At 31.9% G+C, this 18,570-nt stretch overlaps 4 protein-coding genes across 4 annotated transcripts; 2 read left to right on the plus strand and 2 right to left on the minus strand.

The window, feature by feature from the left end:
- Window positions 1-517: 517 nt before the first annotated feature.
- Window positions 518-3,753, plus strand: LOC105800436 (uncharacterized CRM domain-containing protein At3g25440, chloroplastic). Its single transcript, XM_012631582.2, has 3 exons — window positions 518-1,040; window positions 1,803-2,204; window positions 3,167-3,753. The coding sequence occupies exons 1-3, from the start codon at window positions 639-641 to the stop codon at window positions 3,680-3,682; spliced, it is 1,320 nt and encodes a 439-aa protein (XP_012487036.1). The 5' UTR covers window positions 518-638; the 3' UTR covers window positions 3,683-3,753.
- A 2,737-nt stretch (window positions 3,754-6,490) lies between these two features.
- Window positions 6,491-9,246, plus strand: LOC105800437 (probable fructokinase-4). Its single transcript, XM_012631583.2, has 4 exons — window positions 6,491-6,974; window positions 7,603-7,935; window positions 8,687-8,803; window positions 8,891-9,246. Exons 1-4 carry the CDS (start codon window positions 6,567-6,569, stop codon window positions 9,017-9,019), a joined length of 987 nt encoding a protein of 328 aa, XP_012487037.1. The 5' UTR covers window positions 6,491-6,566; the 3' UTR covers window positions 9,020-9,246.
- Window positions 9,247-10,230: 984 nt separating this feature from the next.
- Window positions 10,231-11,472, minus strand: LOC105800439 (receptor-like protein kinase HSL1). The gene has a single exon (XM_012631587.2). The coding sequence runs from the start codon at window positions 11,470-11,472 to the stop codon at window positions 10,231-10,233; it is 1,242 nt and encodes a 413-aa protein (XP_012487041.1).
- Window positions 11,473-11,721: 249 nt separating this feature from the next.
- Window positions 11,722-13,786, minus strand: LOC105800441 (B-box zinc finger protein 24). The gene is made up of 3 exons (XM_012631589.2): window positions 13,090-13,786; window positions 12,261-12,563; window positions 11,722-12,167 (listed from the first exon to the last, which is right to left on the minus strand). Exons 1-3 carry the CDS (start codon window positions 13,270-13,272, stop codon window positions 11,937-11,939), a joined length of 717 nt encoding a protein of 238 aa, XP_012487043.1. The 5' UTR covers window positions 13,273-13,786; the 3' UTR covers window positions 11,722-11,936.
- Between the last annotated feature and the right edge of the window lie 4,784 nt (window positions 13,787-18,570).

Genomic DNA, 18,570 nt, shown 5'->3' on the forward strand with positions numbered 1-18,570 from the left:
TACAATATTGAGCTAATTTTATTGATTTTTAAAAAATCAATATTACATTGACAAAATATATAAATATTATACTAATCAAAATTATAATGTTATTAATAGTTCACTTTTAAAATTGATGAGATTATTTTGAGAGAATCAATTTCAATTTGCTTAATATTGAAATAGAGTAGATAAACCATAAAAAGTGATAAATCTTAAAATTATACATGAATTATGATTATATATGTAATTGTATATATTAACTTTGATTTTATGCTATTTTATACATAAAATTTTGATTTGATTTAATTCTCATAAATTATTAACATAATTATTGATATAAAATCATTTTATATTTATATGTTGCATGCAAAAATATTTATATTTATCAAATATAAAAATAATTAATATCTTTATATCTTTAAATAAACATGATTAAATCAAATTTAAAATTTAAAATTTCAATAGCAATAAAAATTTATGAATAATTTTGAAGCCGGGCGCACCATTTATGTTTAGCCGGGTCGGGTTGTACTGCCAAATGCATAATCCCAATCCGCCATACGCTTTCTGGGGTTTAAGCACTTTGATTTGGGGTTTATGATTTATCAAGAAATTATCGATCTTTGCCTCTCTCTGTTTTCCATGTAATTGCTGTAATGGCGACAGCGCTATTTCGTAGCCTACGCAGAGCTTCTCGACTTTCCGATTCAATTCTTCGCCATTCCTTCTCCCTCAGCTCCCAAGCAACAATTTTTAGTCCATCGAAACTCTTAGTTCTACCGAACCCGACAACTCTTCCGTGGGTTTCGAGGCATTTGAGCCATGGAACCGTGAACCTGGTGATATCACAAGGGAAACCCAAGTTTGAAACCCACCAATTTGACCCTCCAAAGAAGGAGAAATGGAAGACTAAGAAGAGGTTCAAGTTGCAGAAGAAAAGAGAGAAAGAGAAGAGAAAAGCTGCCAATAGGAGAGACCCACGTCGTCTTGGTCTCACTAGGAAGCCGAAGAAGAAGTTTGCTAATGCAGAGGAGAGAATTAAGTACAAGCTTGACAAGGTAAATCCATTGTTTTCTTTTCCTTGATTTTGTATCTTAATTTTACAGCAACTGGTTAAGCTTATGATAATAGTAGATTAATGATAAGATGTATAGATGGCATTGGTATAATAGATGTTTCAGTTAGTTTGTGATGGTTCATCTTTATGTTTTCAAGTAATGCACAATTTGATAATAATTTGCAAAAGGAGGTTTATATCATGAATGCTTGATATTAAAGCATGCATTTTTTGCTGTTAATGTAAGGTATAAACCTTATTTAGTATGATTTGTTGCATTGGAATGTTGGCATTATCTTTGTTGTTGGATCCATTTTTTATTGAAGTCTTCGTGTTTGACACCCTTTTCCGGTTCATATTCAAACACGGGTATAGGGTTATAATCATTTAAGATGCTTCTAAAACATTGAGAACTTATTTAATATAATTGTACTCAGTACCGAACTGGCGGATGTACCGTTCCTTTTACCGGCACTGAAGGTATTAGTACCATTCTGTTTGATTTAACCTTTTAAGATCTTCCAAAAATTAGAAAATTTTGAACATACCCATGTCTAATATATACCCGTATCTAACACACATTCCCAAACTTCATTGATGTCATTCTGCTGCATTTGTTAGAATCTGTTATGTGAAAACTGGTTAACTCAGTTTATGTTTCAGGATTTGCTCTTTATTATTTATTGTCTTCTTTCTTTTCTTAGTTTCCCATGCTTATAAACCTTTAATTTATGGTTTTCGGTCTCTATGATATTTTGTCAAGGCCAAAGTAAAGGAAGGGTTACTTCTCGAAAGACTTAAGCGCTATGAAGTTTCCAAAGTTCAGGGACCTGTGGTGAAACCACATGAGCTGACAGGTGAAGAACGGTTCTATATGAAAAAAATGGCTCAGAAGAGGTCCAACTATGTGCCAATTGGGAGAAGAGGAATATTTGGTGGGGTTATTCTAAATATGCATATGCATTGGAAGAAACATGAAACTGTTAAGGTCATTTGTAAACCTTGTAAGCCTGGCCAAGTACACGACTATGCAGACGAAATTGCCAGACTGAGTGGTGGAATCCCAGTTCAGATTATTGGTGATGATACTATAGTATTCTATCGAGGGAAAAACTATGTGCAGCCTGAAGTTATGTCTCCAGTAGATACATTGTCCAAGAAAAGGGTGAGTTTTGCTTCTCAAGTACCTACCTATATCTTCTTTTGGACATGCACACATATCTAAACAATTTGCGAATTTGTAAGTTCTGATTAATTTAACAAGGAACCTTCCACTTGTCCAATACTTCGTATCCTCATAGACAAAGGTCATTATTTGGTTATAGTTCCAGCAAATTGGACTCCTGGTAAGGGCAAACTGGAAATAGTCCTCTTTAGCAGTATTTAAAGTGAATAGACTTTTCGATTTCTGATTTAATCATGTTTCCCTCTCATGTTCACATGCACAACCATCATTTTGGTTTGGTGTCTGGCATAGCATCATTTTTATAATCACATTTATGGTGATGTAGGTTTCAACGAAATGATAGCATTGCCATTATGTGTGTGTGTATGTTTTGTTCTAATTCCCATTTCCTTTTTATGGTTATGGGGATATGATCCTCCATAAACCCTCCAAGTGCATGAAAGCCTTGGAAAAAAATTAAAATACCAGTATCGGAATCTTACATTCATACTCGAATCTGAGTAAGATAGGAAACTGGTCCACAATTTGTTCTGTTTGCACAGTGGTCATGGTGCTTAAGATTAAAATATGGAACAATCTTCATTCATTTTCAAGATTTTTTCTTCCCTTTAGTCCTTTGACTTCACAGTATTTTCCAATCGTTTGTAAGATGCAATGACAGGTTTCAATCATCTTAAAGATGTCAGTGGCTTTCATCTTCTTGATAGGTTGCTGATGCTGTTTACCATTCGTTTTATTTATTTCTCAGTCGTATCATATTATTGTCATTTTTCTAATCTTTTTCTTGCTTTGTTTGAGAATGGGAGGGAGGGGGAAGATTCATTTGGTAGTTCGTCCTCTGGCAGCTAATAATGATCTTCTCGTTTTCGGGTTTCATGAATATTCTTATTGAGGTGTATATAACAGTTGTCAACTAAACCATTGTTGTCTCTTCTTTGCAGGCGCTTGAAAAATCAAAATACGAGCAATCACTCGATTCAGTGAGACGCTTCATCGCTATTGCAGAGAAGGAACTGGAGTTGTATTACAGACATGTCGCACTCTATGGTGATCCAAATAACCGTAATCCGATCTCAATCTTGGATAGTCCAACAAGGGAAGACAAGGAAACAGAAACACTTGAAAAAGATAGTCATGATTTGACTCCGACCCGCTTTTCTTCAGGTATTTCAGCGAAAAAAGTAGATCCCATAGATGAAGAACTATCAGAAACTGAAGATGACTTAAAAGGTGAGGACTTGCCGATGAGAGGATCAGATTCCGAAAAGGAAGTTTCATGTTTTGATGAAGAAAGTGAGGGAATCACATCTGGGTTGCATGAGAGTGACGAGGAGGAGGAGGAGGACTGGTCTTTGAGTGATTCTTGTTGTGATGAAGATGGTGAAGGAAGTTCGTATACAGAATTGGGTTCATTCAATGTTTCCCAAAGATATGATTCTAAACAATTGAATTCTTAACCTGAGTAAATAACTTTTCTTTTAGTATAAAGGTGATCTAACCAAGGTCTTTATCCATTCTATTCATGTTATTTTGATGGTTTGAGTTTATGTTTAATTTACAGTGTTCGATTTGTAAGAATTAACAATATGTGAGATGTTACATGCTAACAGGAAAGAACAAGAATTTTTGAACATTAATCTCATTAAAGTTTTTATCTTTGATATAATATCTAAAACTACTTATAGTTTCTTTCCAACTCTTAAATATCTAGCGCATTCAAGCTTACGTTTTTTGCACTCATGTCAATCGAGTTAAAACTCAATCAACATAAATAATTTAATTTTTAAACAAATTTACATGAGATAATACTATACTTTGAAAAGTAAAAATTTAATTATCACCGGAGTAAAATAATCAATAATGACAAAGAAAACTATTCACAGGAATATATATATAACAAAAGAGAGAATATGATTAGTTGGATGAATTAAAGTGTATACCTAAAACCAATCTTTCCTTTAAAGGTAGGATAAGGAGTCCCAATCCCCAACTTAAATGAAACTTAACTCACAATTTATACCTTTCATTATCCAAAATCCTTTTATTTTTTCAACCTTTCTTTCTAATTTCATAATTAAATTAAAATATTATCATATGATTTAAAATAAAACAAATTATCTTCAATTAGGTAGAACCCTAATTTATATTATTTGTACATATTATTATATTTTGAGAAATCTTGCATAATTTAATATTATAATTGATTTGTTTTGAAATATCTTACATATTTTAATGCTGTAATTGATTTATTAAAATAGAGATTATAATTGATTAATAGTAATTTGGTAACTGTAAAAAGATATATTTCAACAGAAATGTATGGATTGAATTGAGTTAGGCATAGATTAAGAAAAAATTTAAAATTTTATTTTTCTATGTCATTTTAATAAAATATTTAATATTCTAAATCGGATTCAATCTATTTGAACTAAAAATAATTCAAATCGAAAAGCAAATAATCATAGAAATAATTTATATTAACCTAAGCAAATGGTTGTTGCTTGCTGGTAGGAGACATTGAAACTTCAACTATTGCAAATGAATGTAACAAAATTAAAATTTACAATGAAAATTAGGGTTTTTATCAATCAGGTTATAAAATGAAAAAATTCTACCGAAAAATTTATAAATCCATAAAAAATAAATTTTCCTTTTTATCTCTTCCGTAATTTTCTAATAAAGTATCTATATATGAGATGACTTTATGTCTCATTCAAAACTTTACAAAATATCCCCTTGTTATATGGGTACATATCTTGCCTTTTCAATAATTATCTTTTCAATTTTTCCATGTATTTTAGTTGATATCTAAATTAATTTGCATTACAATTTTCATTAAATTCATGATTTTCTTACATCATTTTCACTATATCTTTTTACATTTCCTCTATTTTTTTCTCATTTTCACAATAATTTTAAAAAAATGTGAGAATGAACAAATATACAAATTCTAATTCAGTACAGTTTAATCAACATAAAATATTTTTATGTACTGCTTTTTATTACTTTGGTTTGACTAAAATAAAATATATGTACTAATCAAATAATTGGCTCTACGCATGAGATCTCATGAAATGACCCTAAACAAGGCATGAGTTTCAACTATGTTTTATTTTTAATTTTTAAAATATAAAAAGTAGTATAACATAAAAATCTAAAGAAGGAATAAAATTTGAGAGATTATAAAGTAGTTTTCAAGATTTCATATACTAGTACAGTATTCCTATAAAATAAAAGGAAAGCATACCATGTGAATCACATGATGTGATTATTATTATTTCTTCCTTTTCACTCAAAATTAGAAAAAGAAAATTATGGGCTGGAATTGAGGTTTTCACGTTTCAATTCAGTTAACTTATTTATCACTCTCTTAATGTTAATTGATGAAAAGATAGAAGAAAAAAAACAATGTTGCTCCATAAAAATAAATATATATTTGACATTATTATCAATTCTTTGTAAAAATGGATCAATATTCAAATAAAGTCCGTGAAAAGTTCTAGAGAATTTCGATTCTAATAAGCATAATGTCTATGCAAGTTCAGACTCCTTAAGACTAAAAAGCTTATGTGGCACGGAAATGATTTGTTTCATTACAAGGAAAATTTCTACATAACTTAACAAACATGTCGTCCTTATCCAGTATTGAGTAGCCAATAGATATGGACGATAAACGAGCCTTCCGAATCAACTATGAATACTAAACATTAATTTTATCCCCAAATAGGACCTCTCACTCTTTTATTTTGCCATTACCATCTTCAATCTTTCATCAAATTTCCCTTGCAAATGATGTAATTATATTGTTTAGATCTGTGTATGGATGGAATTACTGCCCATTATAAGCGCAATCAGATAATTTTATATAAATAATCACTAAAATTTTGATTAAGCCTAAATTAAAATGATTCACCTAAACAATTCTAATAATATGTTGAATCTAGCAAAACAAATATTATTTTTGTATACACAAATTGTATTATGAATTTGAATGTCAAACTCCAATCACCATTTTATAATATTTTTACCTAAATTTATATTTAAAAAATTAAAAGGATAAGGAGTTTTGGATAAATTTGAAAACAGACATAAAAAAAAAAACAATTTAAATGATCCCACCTTTCCTATTAGATCGGTCTGAAAAACCGGAATTAAAACATATGCAAACAAAATCTTAAATTTAATTGTAAAATTAATAAAAAAATCAAAATTCCGGTTTTTTTCTCTATTATTTTCCCTATATAAGCACCCCTTTCTCGCCTTCTGTTACTCCGTCTCTTATACTATTTTCTCCTTCTTCACTCCTCTGTTTCAGAATCAAAATCTCTCTTTCTCGTCAATATGGCAGCAAATGGCGTTGTTTCTGACAAGAGCTTGATCGTCAGCTTCGGTGAGATGCTGATCGATTTTGTCCCCACTGTCTCCGGTGTTTCTCTAGCCGAAGCTCCCGGCTTCCTCAAAGCCCCTGGCGGTGCTCCGGCTAACGTGGCCATTGCTGTTGCTAGACTCGGAGGCAAAGCGTCATTTGTCGGAAAACTTGGGGACGACGAGTTCGGTCATATGCTGGCCGATATTCTCAAGCAAAACAGTGTCTCCGGTGACGGGATCTTGTTTGACCAAGGCGCTAGAACTGCTCTTGCCTTCGTTACGTTACGCGCCGACGGAGAGCGTGAGTTCATGTTCTATAGGAATCCTAGCGCCGACATGCTGTTGAAGCCGGAGGAGTTGAACGTTGATCTTATCAGATCTGTAAGTGATCTTATTATAGTCTTCCTTCAACTTAACAAATCTGTTAATTTCTTTTCTTTGATCTCTTTTATTTTGTTGTTTCTGCGTTTTCTCTTCTTTCTTTAATGTTGACTTGAAAGCAATAGCTTGAATGAAAAGGAGCGGTGGTTCTCACGCGCCAGAGCGTGAGCGTTGCCTTTCAGTATTAAAAGATCCATCTGTTCTTTAGAGGACCCACGCACAGTATCTAAGCTCTGAAATATTTGTCTGTTTTTTTCTCGATCAATTTTCTCAAAATTCTGGCTTTGATATCATCACCTGCCGTTGATGGAATGGCCGAATGTGGGAAATAAAAAACAAACAATTATTCTAGTTTGACTATCGACTTCGGCGTGTGAAGTGTTGTAATTATAGTGTAGATTTAGTTGTTCCTTAATTTGTAATTCTAGTTTTTTATTTTATTTTGCATATCTTTCTAATTATTTGTGTTGCAGATTTTATTTTTCATATCTTTTTTATTCTCTATGTCAGAGATTTCTGTCTAAGTTTTAAATCTGTCTTATTCTTTTAAGAGTTTAATGTATTTTACTATTTTTTTAAATTAATTTAGGGAAATTTTAAATTAATTTTAATTTTTTTTTGCTTGCAGTCCAAGGTATTTCACTATGGATCAATAAGTTTGATCGTGGAGCCATGCAGATCAGCTCATTTAAAGGCAATGGAAGTAGCCAAAGGAGCTGGTGCATTGCTCTCATATGATCCAAACCTTCGCTTGCCACTTTGGCCTTCAGCTGATGAGGCTAGGAAACAGATTTTGTCCATTTGGGATAAGGCAGATATTGTCAAGGTTAGTGATGTCGAGCTCGAGTTCCTCACCGGTAGCAACAAAGTCGACGACGAAACTGCCATGAAACTTTGGCGACCCAACTTTACACTGCTCTTGGTCACCCTTGGTGAAAAGGGTAGCCGATACTACACCAAGGTATGCTTAAATTCAGCCCATCAGTCTCTGGGTATTCTTATTGGACAATCTTTATCTTATCCAACTCAGATAAAAGATATATGAAAAAACTTATAAAAATTATCAGATACATTTATTAGATGCGTTTTATATCTGAGTATAGCAACTTAAAATTTGACTTTTAGTTGTCAGTGTGGGTGATGCATTTAATTTTTGGTGGTTGATAATTGGCTTTTTGGTTGAGATTTTTTTAGGTTTTGAATTGCTTGTGCTGGAATTGCTGATTATATATATGTGCTTAAAGAGTTCTAATTGGTAAAAGTTAAAAATACTAAATTAGCACATATTAATTGATAGAATTATGTAATCTAATATTGTAAAAACTATATATTTTTGCTCCACTCCATTGGAATTGATGTCCATTGAGTAATGCCAAAGGCTAAAAACAATTAATAAACTAAAGCTTTGGGTCCCTATTCTGCAACTTTGAGGGTTTTTCTTTGGTTAATTATTATTATACAGGGTTGGTGGTAGGTGGTTTCTTCAACCTGAACTAAAATTCTGTGTGCATTTGGGTATATCTAATTCAGAAAAAAATGGGTCCACCAATGTCATATTTCGATATTTTTTAGGTATGAAAATATAATAAACAAAAACAATGTTTTATATTTTAAACTTTGGGCACGATTAAATGACATTTAGTGTATATATCAGATCTTGATAGAATCGATAATGATTAATGCGACATTTCTTGTTTCTTTTAAAATGTCAGAATTTCCGTGGAGCAGTCGATGCTTTCCATGTCAATACCGTGGACACAACTGGCGCCGGTGACTCCTTTGTTGGTGCATTGCTATGCAAGATTGTTGAAAACCCAACCATTCTTGAGGTAAACCACATCTACACCAACGTCTATATATGCAATTTTGATTAAAATTTGTTCTAAAAATGGGTGGTTTTTCCTGAAATACTACAGGATGAAGCAAAATTAAGGGAAGTGTTGAAATTTGCAAATGCATGTGGAGCCATCACGACGACCAAAAAGGGAGCAATCCCTGCACTACCAACCGAGGCCGATGCCCTTGCCTTAATCAATGGAGCTTAGATTTTAAGCAACTTGAATAATTTGCACATTGTTTTGCCTCCCGTGATTATCCTTTCATTTCAAAGAGTTCTCAATTTATTCCCCTTTGATATGCGACCTTTGTTCCCCCCACACCCGATTGCTTGTGTTCTAATGATGGAAAAGGCTTTGTGGTTTTAAGCGTGTAGGAAATTCTTTTCCCTCTTTTATAATTTTGCAATGTGATTATCGAGCTTGTTCTGTCATCATTTAAAGTTTAAACTGAACATCGAAGTAAATTTGAACATCGTGCGTATTTTGATAAACGAATTTTGATTTTAAAATAGGTTGAAGAAATTTTATTCAAATATTACAAAAGCAAATGCAAATATTTGATACATAACGGCTTTACCATCACCACATCTCAAAATCTAAACTCTGATTCTTTTGATGTCATTTCAACCGTTGTTATATCCGCAACATATTTTTTTACACTAAAACATGTAAAATTTGTAAAACTAAATTCAACTTCTCCTTAAAATAAATTTAATTTTATGTGGGAAACAAAATATTCTCTCCAGTCCCTTTCTTAATTTTGAAAATAAAAATCACGATATTAATATTTTTAATTTGTTGTGCATAATTTTGGTTGGTATAATAATAAATTTAGCCTCTATATTTACCTATTTTATTAATTTAGTTTTAATTCTAAAAATTCAACAAAATTAATTTTAATTTGTAAAAATATTGTGGGTTAAAGTTATTAAATTATGATGAAATTGATAAAATTTATAAATTAAATAATTAAATTTATTAATATATCAATCAAATTTATGTAAAATTGATAAAAAAATAAAATTAAACCCCTTTAGTTATTCAATTTCAAAATTAAAAGGAATTAAATGGTTTCGGTTTTTTTGGAAATGTATTTTTTTCTGAAACAATGCGAGTGCACGTAGGTTTAACTGCCTATATACCATGAGGCATGAAGCACAGACAAACATAATTCTGGACTGCAAAGTACATTTCTGACATTCTTGGATGATCCTATTATTAATTTCAAGTGATTTTCATGTTTATCATTTCATTTAAAAAAACGAATTTTATTGACTGAAAAAGTTCAACAATAGTGTTTTTTTCTTTGAATGATTGCAGTGTAAACAAATTGTAAGATCTAAAACTATAGAGAAAGAGAAATAAAATTTACGTTCTTTTTGCCCAATTTATTTCAAATCCTTTGGTCACCGTTTTAATCAGTGGTTACCAATCTCACCAATGCAAGCTGAAGCCGGCCTCTGCCCACCGCCGCAAATCGGGATCGTCACCGGGCAACTCAAGCAATTATTCGCAAGGCTACCGCTTATCCTAAGGGCACTACTATTGAACTGCCGTGGAATCCGACCCGACAAGAAGTTATCATCCAAAAACAAGCTTTTCCACGGTCTCCCCAATCGCTGTCCGTACGCCACCGGTACCCGACCCGTCAATCCATTGTATGCTAAATTGATCTCCTGCAAGTTCTCAAAGTTCACCAAACTCACCGGCAAATGACCTTGCAAACGATTCCTTTGTGCATTCAACACTTGGAGCGGCGAACCGCTCCCGAGATGAGTGTTCACCTCGATGGAAGCGAGTTGATTGAAGGAAACATTGAGTTGATTCAACTCGGGCAATGACAGAATCGATCTAGTAATAGAACCTGTAAACTTGTTATCACTTAAATCAATGTATCTTAACTCTTTAAGTGACCCCAGCGATGTAATATGTCCTGAAAGTTGATTATGCGACAATGTTAATGATCTTAGTTTTGTAGGAAGCTTTGGTAAGTTCCCAACAAACATGTTGGATCCAAGGTCTAATGTCTGCAATTTCCATAATCCATTAATGTCGGGAATTCTCCCTGAGAATTCATTGTTGGAGAAACTTATGTCCGTTAACCTTCTTAACTCGGAAATCCTCGGTGGTATCGGACCAGAAAGGAGGTTTTCCGATAAGTCAATCGATTCAACGTTCCTCAATCCATTGATCCATCCAGCAATGCCACCTGTGAAGAAATTCCCTGAAAGAGAAATCTGGGTTAGTTTCTTGAGATTCTTTAAGGTATCTGGTAATGGCCCTCTAAACTGGTTCCTACTAAGATCAAGCGAGGTTAACTCAGTAAGGTTCCCTATATTGTGTGTCAAAAAGCCATCATATCCAGCACTATCGAGCTCAATCGATATGATCCGGTTTGTCGAATTATCCCCAGGGTTTGAACACAAAATCCCCAGAAATTTAGCACCAGTACTATCACATGGATCAGCTGAGAAATCCCATGAACTGATATATGATGATGGTGGAATCATGTTGGGATCAATGGAACGCCTAAGTGCTTGAAGAGCTTCAGTATCTGATCTCAATGTTAGTGAATGAACAAATGTGAGAGTTAAAGCTAAAACCATTGCTAAAACAATGGAGGTTGAAGATGATGGTGAAAACCAGATATGGGAGTCCATGTCTTGTCTTTGGGGGAAAACTGGGTTTGAGGAATTGAATGGTGTATGCGTGGGGATAAGGTATATAAATAGTTAATATTAGAAGAAGATGATAAACAAAGGGACCCTTAACATCAGGTAGAAAGATAGTGAACTGGTTTTTTAAAGTTAGGCAGAGAACTCCATCTTTGTTCCTTTCAATCTACTTTCTATCAGTTATTACAAAAATTTTATAACCGGGACATGCGAAACTAGTGTGAAGGTCGAAAATGGGTTAACGCAATACTTTTTTTTATAGGTTTTTAAGTATTTGAAAAGTATATAAAAGATTATATCAACATATCAATGTTTGAATATATGTCGGATACTTAAAAACAAAGGCAACATAGTAAAGCGTGATAAGATGAGTACGTGCATAAGTGTACTCAACATATGAAACACTATAGTTTGGTTGAACTACTGACACACGAGTCTCGTTATCCAACTCAACCTAGATCAGGGACTGTGAAGAACTCGTCATCTTCATCCGGGGTTTCGATTCTAGGCTTTTTAAGAGCCATGGAATATTTGGTAGGTCGGTATAAGTTTGTACTGCTTGATTGCGATATCGGAAGTTGAGGAACTTCAGCTGCTGCTAAAGCCTCCTGTGGCAATTGATCACCAAAAAGACCGATGTCTGCTAGCCATTCAAGCTCTCCAAGCTCAGAGTGCTCTTTCTGCAACCAGAGAATCGGACATGGTATGATTGTTAGGTACGGATATATATCTAACTTGAGTACATCTTTGAATCATTCATTTATGTTTCTCACCTTGTTTAGAGATTGAATATCTGAAAGTTCTAACAGATCATCAACAGCCCATGGAGATGAAAAGCTCGAGTGTTGTTGATGTGCAGGCATTTTCATTGAAGTCTGAGGTGCACTCTTGTTGGGTGGCTCCAACACATTGTTTTCAGTGTTTTTATTGCAACTCGAACTTAAGGCAACTCGGATTCCGGTGGCGAGGAACCTTTGATGGTTTGCAGCAAGGCTGCCGGCTGGATGGATCGGTTCGTCGCAATCCCGGCAGAAAAGAGCTCTGTCTTCAACACAAAAGATGAAAGCTGCTTTTTCCTGTACATCATATACATGTATAAGAGCATATGTTAAAATCTTAATGAGAAAATGTTTAAGCTTGGGACCAAATTTGGCCAAATGAACTCAAGCAAGACACTTGTTAGTTAATTAATTGCCTTACATTCCAATGTTAATTTCACTCAAGTGCTATGAATATGTATTTGATACGAATATATTTAGTTTTTTCTAAGTATTTTTCATATACTTTTAAGGATCATGCCTAGTATAGTGTTGAATACAGATATATCTCGTACTAATATGATCATTTTTTTAAAAACTTCTTCAAAACCAGTGATTATAAGATTACATGATATAAGCCAATTGATGATAAAATATTGTCAATATGTAAACAAAGCAGATCAATTGCAGAACATGTAAATAGACAACTGAGTTAGATCAATAAGATTATAGTACACAAACCATGAAAAAACAACATTAAAGAAAAAAGCCAATAAGATCTATACAATTGTAAGGAAACTAAATAAACTAAACCAGAAAAGTGAAGTTTTAAAAGGGGAGGTACCTGACATATATCACAAGGAGGAAGCTTGTTAGAAAGGCATTGAAGGAGAAGCCTTTGGTGTTTGCTGGCAAGCTTGTTAGCTGCATGAACTTCGATATCACATTTAGCACAAAGTGCAGCCTCATCTGCACAACATATCACTGTTGCTGGAGCTCTCTCACAAACATCACACTGGATTTTCATCTTCTTTTTAACTTCTTTTTTTGTAAAACTTGATTCTATACACTGCTACTAGTTTTTAACCAATATTTCTCCCTTTGTTTCACAAATTCAAGAGATACCCATAGTTTAAAACCTCGAGAAAACGATGACAACCTAAAGCTTGGAACTAAACAAGATCTGGGTATACCGGAAAAAAAGTCTTTTTTTCCCGAGAAAAAAAATAGGGAGGAAAAAAAGGAAAGAGAAAATAATCTTGGGAAAATATAGAAGAGAGAAACAGTGGAGGGAAATGTAGATGATGTGATGAACAGACACACAAGTAAGCAAACAAAGCTTAGAATCAAAACAAGATACACGAGAGAAGCAAGTGATTGGAGGAGAATCCAGGAAACTGAAGATAAGGTATGGGAGATTTTGTGAATCAAAAACAAGAAATTTAGTGAATACAACAAGGCAAAGAGTAGGGTCAATGAAACAATAGTAGCATGTGGCTATGGGGAATGTGTGGTGAAGGATAGCGCAATGTGTTCATACGAACAACTAAAAACGCGTTTTGTGGTTACCCATTATTGTTGGATATTTTTAATTGGGGGTATGATTTTGTGGTATGGTTTTATTTTATGTTTCAATAAAGGTGTACAAGTTGTTTCATGGACCATGGATTAGGTGAATTTGAGATCTTAATGATCATCATGATTACGTAAATTGATTAAAATCTAGTGGTGTGTGTGTGGACGGTGAGAACGTGAAATGAATCGAATTTGGTTTGTTTTTAGAGTGAATTTGTTATTAAATTATTAATAAATTTATATTTTAATCACTTATTTTAAAAAGTTACAAAAATAGTTATTGAATTATTTGAAGGTTTTTATTTAACTCATTAGGACGTTAAAATTGTTATTGTATAACATTTTCTATTCACAACGTCTGCGTCAATCGAAAATTCTCATTTCCTTTCTATTCTCCAGTTCAGTTTTCTTTTCATAATACAACTTTGAACGTCATGAATTTGTAAACTAAAATCCAAACAACTTTCTTCTTCGATCTCCGACACTCGCCAGATCAAATTGGATCTAACATATACTTTTCTACTTGCTGATGGGGTATTATTCAGTGTATCGATTTCAAATCGTCGCTTGAGACTCGCTAGTAGAATTTTTTGAAAAAAACTTAATAGCTCAATAACTTAAATAAAAACACCCAAATAGTTTAATGACTTAAATGAAATTTACTAATAATTTAATACCATTTAATGTAATTTACCCTTCTTTCTATCAAATTGTTCGATTAGTGAAACCATGTTTTAATCACCTCTAATGGAATAGGAAAGAGGACATTAAATTAGTCTTGAAAGACAAGCCTCTATATTGCCTTGGGTTTTCGTTAGATTAATGTTTAAGTTGTATATTAAATTTTTATTTTTAAATTTGATTATTTTATTTTGATATATTTAAGGTTTTGAAAATTAAATTTTAACTCAATAACGAGAATTTCTTTTAAATATTATCTCAAAGGTATAAATATTAATAAAACCAAATTAGAGCATAAGAATTAAATATAAATTTTACATATAATACAGAAATTAATGGCATATTTAATAATATATTAATGATAATGATTTTTTTTATTTTATAAAATAAGATAATATTTCAATAATATTATTAAATTTACTAAAATGTTTTTATTTTTAAAAATGGAAACCATATTCATGAAGTGAATTGATACACTTAGCGTCATATTCATGCCCGGTTGGGTTAGGTTTGGATCGAGTCAATGTAAAATTTTAAGTTCGATCTGAAATATAATTTTAAAATTTTGTTTAAGCTCGACTCAGATAAAAAATGCTAAACTCGAGCTCGATTCAGTCTGCCCGTGTTAAAATTTTTTATATTACTTTTTATATAAAAAATATAATACATCAAATACACTTAAAACATTAAAATAAATATATTCCAACAAATTGAAAAATATATCAAAAAAATATTTATACTTAAATAACACTATAATAGTCATAACTTATCAAGGAAATATCTCTAAACTATTAACAAAAATAATAATAAAACAAGAGTTATACAATATCCAAATAATAACGAAAAAATAGTGGCAACATGACAGCAAAATAACATCAAATAGCAGCAAACGATAACAAACGACAATAAAAAAATTAGGCGCATTCGGGTTGGGCCAAGTATAGTCCGAGCCAAAGAAATCTTTCTCATTTTTTGAACTTATATTTTTTATCCAAATCCTTTTATTTTTCGAATTTTATTTCGAGTCTGAACGGGTGACCCAGCCTCTAGAAGCGGCAAGTGTAGAGCTTGATTCAAATAGGACAGCTTGTTAGATACAAGTCCATACTTGCTTTATTTTGGCTACCGTAATTTGTGGTGGAATTATGATGGGCTTATTTATGCATACCTAAATTATGCATCGTTTCCTTTGAACAGTAAAACTTGTTTATTAAAAGCAAAAAAAAAAAAAACCTAATAAGTTGTAGACGATAATTCAACTTGTGTTTTGAAAATTGTGGTAATCTCCACAGTCCGAATTTCCCGACAAATTTGGCACAAAATTCGAAATACAAGCTTGGTTAAAATTTGCTGCTAGTCCTTGTATTTGTATAAAATTTGAGATTTGATTTTTATACTTTAAATTTTAAAATTTTAATCCTTCTACTTTTTTCAATTTTAAAATTCTAGTCCAATTATTATTATCATTGGTAGTTTATATCAAAATTTGTTAATTTTTGTCAATCATATACCATGTCATATGAGGAGAACCTAATGAAAATTTTAAGTTGATAAATTTTGGCAATATGATTTTAATGACTAAATTGAGATTATTAAATAAAAGAAAGTAGAAAGACTTAAATTTTAACATTTTAAGTATAAAAGCTAAATCTCAAATTTTGTTAAATCACAATAACTAACACCATATTTAAACCTAAAAAGTTATTCAAACATCAATGCCTTCTGTTATAAGTTTTCATAAAACCAACATACAGCTAACCAAGGGCGAATAAAAAGGGGTAGGCGGGGTCCCTAGTTTCCAAAAATGACAATTGCAATTTTGCTCCTTATAAATTATTAAATTATTAAATTATAAATTTCCATATGATAAAATTTTACTTTGTCCCTTCAAAAATAAAAGAATATGTTTAGTCCTTTTCAAAATTGATGAAGTTATAAAGTAACATATGATAAAATTATATTTTGACCTCTAAAAAATTTATAATTCAATTTTGACCCGTCCTAAAACCTTTTCTAGATTCGCCCTTGCAACTAACTGTTTTCTTTCAAAAATGAAAACTACTTTAAAGTTTTTTTTTTTTTGGTGTCATGAGAATGCAATATGCCAAACACAAGTGTAACACCCCTTACCCGTATTCGATGCTGAAATAGGGTACGAGGTATTACCAGAACACATATACTTTTAACCATATTAAACCGAGTTGTAAAATTTCATCTAAACTAAAACTTTCAAATTGTTATTCTTGATTCGCTAATTAGGGTTTACGTGGCCCAATATACTTACAATCTTTCACTTCCTCGTCATATGAATTTATAAATTTCCACTTATTTGTTGAATTCATCACGAGTACCTGAATTGATCCGTTTCATTACATATTCTCATGTCGTCACATTTTCCTATTTAACTATTGTAATATATCAATTACTCAATATCTCATAAGCTAAGTGTCACATATACATTATCCATTCATCTCCCATACAACTATCAATATTAGCCACAAAGATATTACAAACTTTCTCTATTCGATGTTAAACCAAAACATGTTACTTCATTACCAACTAACCTTACTAAATATACACCTTATACTAGCCCAAGTGTTTAACTATTCACTCATGACATAAATATATTTTATCTATTATTATGAATATAGATGTGCTACCCAAATCATAATTCACCTCGCATAGTAACCGAGTTAATTTTTATCATGTGTCAAATAAATTACAAAACAAGTTATATAACAAAATATAGATACATTTTAAACCTCACCAATAAACAAATTCTCATGGCATTAAATAATCATCACATATTAAAGACAAACGTACTTAACATTTCCATCACATAAACCGAATTAATCAGTGCAACCTCAATGATGTAATCATTATTTTAACTTACTTAACCAAGCCAAATTATACCATCATCTCACACATAGAATGACCCACCTATCATACTTCTCAATTATGTCACTTAATAGACCAAGTATACCTAACATTTATCATCATGATCAATCCACAACCAAAATACATCCATATATCAAAATTACTACACACACATATATATACCATGACTAAATTTCTTAAACATTTGATCAATTGCTTTTCAATACCGCAATAATTCTTTCAATACCAATACGTATTTACCATTCAATTTACCATTGACCGATTATAATTGGGGATATAACCATTTATACACAATTCATTCATATATTTTATTGTCCTCCTCCTCTCCATTCCACATCCTTAATGTATATAACACGCTTAATAACATTATACATAATTTCATTACTCACTTATATGTAAATTTAAAGCTGCCCATCTGAGTCAGAGTCACTAAATTATTTTATTCCGGAGCTACGGAGCTCCAAATTAAAATCCGTTAATTTTCCCTGAAACTAGATTCATATATATTTTAACCATAAAAAATTCAGAATATTTAACTTAGCCAATAAGTATAGTTTATTCTTTAAATTTTCCCTTGTTGCACTGCTCGACAGTTTTAACCTCTCTTCACTAAAAAACAATTATCTCATTGTACAGAATTCGGATGGTATTCCTGTTTATTTCTCATGAAAATAGACTCGTTCAGGATTCTAAAGATATAAAGTTTAACCCATAATTAATTTTGTACAATTTTTAATGATTTTCCAAAATCAGAACAGGAGATTCTGAAATTATTCTAACTCTGCCTCACAAAATTTATTATATCTCATGACTTACAATTCCATTGCTTACACCGTTTCTTCTATGAGAAACTAGACTCAATAAGCTTTAATTTCATATTTTACTCATCTTCTAATTCGATTCCCAAGATTTTTGGTGATTTTTCAAAGTTGGTACACTGCTGCTGCCCAAAACTATTTTAGTGCAATATATTGATTACCATTTTGACCCTAAACTTTTAACACATGACAATTTCTTCCCTAGGCTCGGAAAATGAAATTCTTGTAATTTAATCATTGATCCAAGCATAATAATTCTCATAAATATCAATAACAGCCCATGGATTCCATGAAATTTTAGAATTTTTCCACAATTTCAATACTTTTCAAGTTAATCCCTAAAACATGTTTTC

This window comes from Gossypium raimondii, chromosome 9 (genome assembly GCF_025698545.1).
Source record: "Gossypium raimondii isolate GPD5lz chromosome 9, ASM2569854v1, whole genome shotgun sequence".
NCBI classification, from domain to species: Eukaryota; Viridiplantae; Streptophyta; class Magnoliopsida; order Malvales; family Malvaceae; genus Gossypium; species Gossypium raimondii.